This window comes from Penaeus chinensis, chromosome 2 (assembly GCF_019202785.1).
Source record: "Penaeus chinensis breed Huanghai No. 1 chromosome 2, ASM1920278v2, whole genome shotgun sequence".
In the NCBI taxonomy this organism is placed as follows: Eukaryota; Metazoa; Arthropoda; class Malacostraca; order Decapoda; family Penaeidae; genus Penaeus; species Penaeus chinensis.
Genome location: NC_061820.1, coordinates 6,575,724 through 6,580,723, shown reverse-complemented (window position 1 = coordinate 6,580,723; position 5,000 = coordinate 6,575,724). Strand labels below are relative to the sequence as shown.

The window sequence follows — 5,000 nt, the reverse complement described above, 5'->3', positions numbered from 1 at the left end:
TTTAAAAACGAAATTTAATTTATTGTTATGTTTTACAGTTAATGTACTAATATCAGTTCGATTGGTGATGGAGATTCTTCATATAATCTTTAGCTTCCTCCTCATGCATGGCATCAGAAAGGTAATAGCTAATTTCGTTTTGTTCTGAATTCCAGCTGTCTTATATGAAACATATTGTAATCTTAAAGTTATTTAACAAGTTATGTACAGATCACACATTGTAATTACAGTTATTCGCAAAACACATTGTAGCAATCAAGTTATTTACAAAAACACGTACGCGCCCGCGTACACATACACACCTTTCAATCTGTCTGCATTTATATATAACTATATTTAAAACTATAGTGCAAAAAAATACATGCAATTACCTATATTTTTTCAGAATAACCCACGTCTGATGGTTCCCTACCTGGTGATGATGTTGATTGCTATCGTCTTGTTGACACTGTTTTCTGCAATCATGGTAGTGTTACTCCTGTTTTTGAGCGTCACGATTGCTCTGGTAGTGGCTATCGTCTTTGGAGGAATTATTTTCATCATGACTTACTTCAACCTCGTGGTTCGAGCCTACTACAAGGAGGTATGTCGTTTTTTCCATACGTCCGGAGACAAAGTTCCATTGATTTCGGTTAATTTTGTATGAGATATTCATCATCTTTATGCTTATCTGTGTGATGATTATCAAATGGAACGTAAACCCGTTTTTCATGCTTGCATTGCTAAATTATAAACATTTAGAAGAATTAATTCAAGATATGGTTATTTTCAGATAAATGAACCTTTAAAGAATAACTTCAAGACACTGAAGGCTTAAAGGAAAAAACAGCTCAGAACGCGGAATCCTGGACTACGTGGACGAGCATCGCCAAGAAAAGGATGTGAAACTTGATTTTTAAGCTTGATCTCATATTAAATTTGGAGATTCTCATATATTTTGTAAAAAAAATAGACTTATCTGTAAATCCAAAGATATACAATTATCTATTAATGAATGATTTTATCCTTCAGTTCAATTACTAGGATAATATATTTAAGAACCATCTCATCCCTACTAGTACTATGCATCTGTTACATGGTTTAGCAAATACTGCTGAAACGTTTGCTACTTGTCATCAGTGTTTTGTCAATATTTAACAAATAAACACGCCAAATGCATGCCTATTTCCTTTTTAGTGAGTTACCTTTTAATGGAGGAATGTTAATAACACGTAGCTCATCGATACTTATTCATAATAATATTTGTAAAACCATGTAAGCAAATATGTAGACATACAAAGATTGGAAAAAAATATATACTCGTGGAAAGGTTGCGCAGCTTTTGAATGTACTTTCAACATCATAGTAAATAAAACCTTTAATAACTTCTGGAAAAAGCTATCTGGATTAAGCGATCTGCCATCTAAAACGTTGGCAACATTACTAGCCCTTGTCATCCCGAGAAGGAAAACAAAAACAGACACGATTCTCAGATGTAGAAGAATGTCTGATGCAACAGCTCCTACACTGAATATACAGCTAGAGCTCAGTTTCCTCTATGGTATAATTCAATATGATAAAGATACCAGTACTATAGCTCTTTTTCTCTCCACAGATATAGTTAAAAAAAGCTAAGTAAACATGATGGTTGTGTTTAAACCAACATGAATTACCACGTTTTGCATAATAACCACGACGAGAAATCACTGGCGTCTACATTGAATTATCTATGAAGAAAGAAATAACCTTTTTTTTCAATTTTTGTTAATACCATTATGTAGCATTTTATAATACACTTGTGTGAGTACGATACTAATCTAGCCCGAAAACTATGGCATTTATCCTTTTCCAGTAACTGAAATGGCTTTAAGTTCATGATATGTACATACTTAAGTGACGTTCCACTTAAGATTTTGTTTTCTCTCCATTTGTGTCTGTCTGTCTGGGAATAAACAGAGCTCTTAAAGGCATTGAGAGAGGGAAAACACCAGAAGACGGTATTGGTGTAAACCTTATAATAGATACATGAGATATTGCAGCAGTGAAACTAGCCAATTTTTAAAAACAAATACCATGTCAACGGCAAAACTCCGAACGCTTGGAAAAATGCAACAATTATTTTGATGCACAAAAGGAAATACAAAGGTTCTAAAGAATTACCGACCCATAAGCCTCTTATCAGTTATCTATTCACAAAAGTTATCACAGCAAGCATCTCCGACACGCTAGATTCTAACCAGCCTAGAGGCAAGCTTGAACAGGGCATTCTCAATAGACCACATATACATAACAAGCCAAATAAGGCTTGGCATGCGTCGGTTTACGAAAAGACATTCGATACAAATAATAGCTGCATTAGAAACTATTAAAAAACAAAAAACAGGGGGTAGGGAAAATCTACTGTAAAATGTAATGTGTTTATACGAAGGTAGAACACTGACCACCAAACTCGAAACCATCTTATCATAACTGTTTACAGCTTGCCTTGTGGAATTATTAAAGAATTTAAAATGGAGGGGAAAGGGTATCAAAATAGGGGACTCTTCGCAGCTTCTTTTACCGATCAAGTGACCACTATCCCTAATATAGACCTTGCACGATCCCTCGGTGAAAAAGCACAAATTGTTAACGTTGCCTCATAGGTTGCCGTAATCTTAACACATACTCTTATGTAGAGAGTAAACTGAAAACATGATCACACACACGCTCATACACACATATTTATATATATATTCCTTGAAATATATATATATATATATTTATTTATTTATTCCTTGAAATATATATATCAATTTATTCCTTGATATATATATATATATATATATATATATCTGAGTTTGTGTGTATGTGTCTACATACATACATACACACACACACACACACACACACACACACACATAAATATCGTATATTTATATCTTTATCTATGACTATATCTTTATGAACAAACATATTAAGGAGATGAGACCCTCATTACAATAAACATATATGAATGGTGAAAACACTCTACCGTGTTGATACTATGGTAGAACCCACAATGTAAAACTAAATCTATTGAAAGTGAGATAACAATTTCGGAATGATGAAGCCGGTTGTCCTCCTGCCGATTCCACAGCATGTTGAAGGTGCCCAAACCATGCTGAAGACTAAGGAAATGAGAAAAATATCGATCACATAAATTATCTGGACCTACTAAAAGCAATTATGCGAGTGCCGGGTTAGTATAGAAGTATTACAACTTTCAAAACCAAACTAAATTTAACCAGTGTGACACAATCCATTGGCTACGGACATACATGAACGCTTCTCCATCATGTTTCGCAAACAACAGGTTTAAAACGAAATTGAAAGTGAAATGTAAAAACAAAACAAAGGGCGTTAAGAAGTTGCGTTCCGAGAACTACGACGGTGCAGCCACTCGGTAACCTTTGTGACCTTTGTGGCCTTCCTACAGCATTTTTTTCCGGGTGTTCTTACACCTTCCACATAGAGGGTCTTATTAGTTTTCTTAGGGAAACTAATATTTTCAATAAAATTTAATCATGCATAATGTTTAGGCAATAGTTTTTAGACATTTAGAGCATAATGTTTATGCTTTGATTTTTTATATAATATTTATTGTTATTTATGACATTTATTGATAGATTTTTAACGTTTGAAATATTCAATATTTCAAACAAGGTGTTCGCCGCTAATGACCTTAGCTGTTGACGCGGCAGATAATTTTAAATAATCAATCAATCCTCAAGGTTGACAGAGTAAGACATTTATTTATTGATATTTACATAAAAGCAGGATAGTTAATTCGCATTCCACCAAAAATAATATTGGCTGGAATTTAAATACCTGTGAAGTGTTCAAGGTATTCACATTTCCCTACCACACGCTATTGGCAGATGAGATAAAGCGTCTTGGCTTAAAAGACGAGTTTGGCAGTAGGTAGCAGCCCTCAGAAATACCTTGTTGTTGCTACTGTTGCACACACACACACACTTACATATATATACACATAAGTATGTAGGTGCTTATATATAGATAGATTGATAGATGCACATATATATACATGTACATTATATACATTTGTGTATATATATATGCATATATATATGTATATGTATATATATCTATATATATATATGTGTGTGTGTGTGTATGTATGTGTGTGTGCATAAATAAAAATGTAGATGTATATATTTATTGTCGTGCGGGCACTTATACATACGTATATTTATATATATATGTTTATGGTAGAAAAACCCACAATGTAAAACTAGATTTATTCAGACCTGAGGATGGAATCAAGGTGGATTCCGAAACCGTTATCTCACTTTCAATAGATTTAGTTTTACATTGTGGGTTCTACCATAGTATCAACACGGTAGAGTGTTTTCACCATTCATATATGTTTATTGTAATGAGGGTCTCATCTCCTCAATATGTTTGTTCATAAAGATATAGTCATAGATAAAGATATAAATATACGATATTTATGTGTGTGTGTGTGTGCGTTTGTGCAAATAATTAAGCAATCAATTAAATAATCACGTTATATTTAATACAAGAAATCGGGAATCAACAAAATGGACGAACGTAACTGCCATTAACCACAAATGCATGAGAAGCCAGAGAAAGCGGAGACCATACCTTTCTGATGCCATAGATGAGGAGGAAGATAAAAGTAAATTGAAAAATCTCCATCACCATGAAGGATGTAACTTCAATGACTGTAAACTATAACATGTAATATAATCAAAACTGAGATTTAACAACCACTTTTCTTCTGTTTCAGCCATACATACAAACGGAGTTACTGAGTACTTATTTAAGATTAAAATGAATGATTTATGACATTCTACCTGCTTATTACTCGTAATGTATTTTAAGCGTTGTTTAAATTAGCTGATGTAAATAATTTGTTGTTTTTTAAATAGTTGTCTTAACCAAAGCAAATGTTTTTTTTTTCTAGCTAGAGTGGCAATATAAAGATACAGAATCTATAGAAATTGTAAGAAATTATTTCA

At 33.1% G+C, this 5,000-nt stretch overlaps 2 protein-coding genes across 10 annotated transcripts in view; both read left to right on the top strand.

Moving 5' to 3' along the window:
* LOC125031429 overlaps positions 1–1,158 on the top strand; it is a 2,240-nt gene extending 1,082 nt beyond the window's left edge. Inside the window, exons 4-6 of the mRNA XM_047622161.1 lie at positions 39–121; positions 386–583; positions 773–1,158. Of these exons, the coding sequence (XP_047478117.1) occupies positions 39–121; positions 386–583; positions 773–817 (326 nt within the window). The 3' untranslated portion in view covers positions 818–1,158. The remainder of the gene's footprint in view (positions 1–38; positions 122–385; positions 584–772) is intronic.
* A 3,127-nt stretch (positions 1,159–4,285) lies between these two features.
* The window catches only part of LOC125033502, a 39,690-nt gene continuing 38,975 nt past the window's right edge, over positions 4,286–5,000 (top strand). For all 9 annotated transcript variants that reach the window (XM_047625070.1, XM_047625113.1, XM_047625121.1 and 6 more), the window contains exon 1: positions 4,286–5,000. This exon is cut by the window's right edge and continues 1,318 nt beyond it. The gene's annotated coding sequence lies outside the window, so the exon portion shown is untranslated.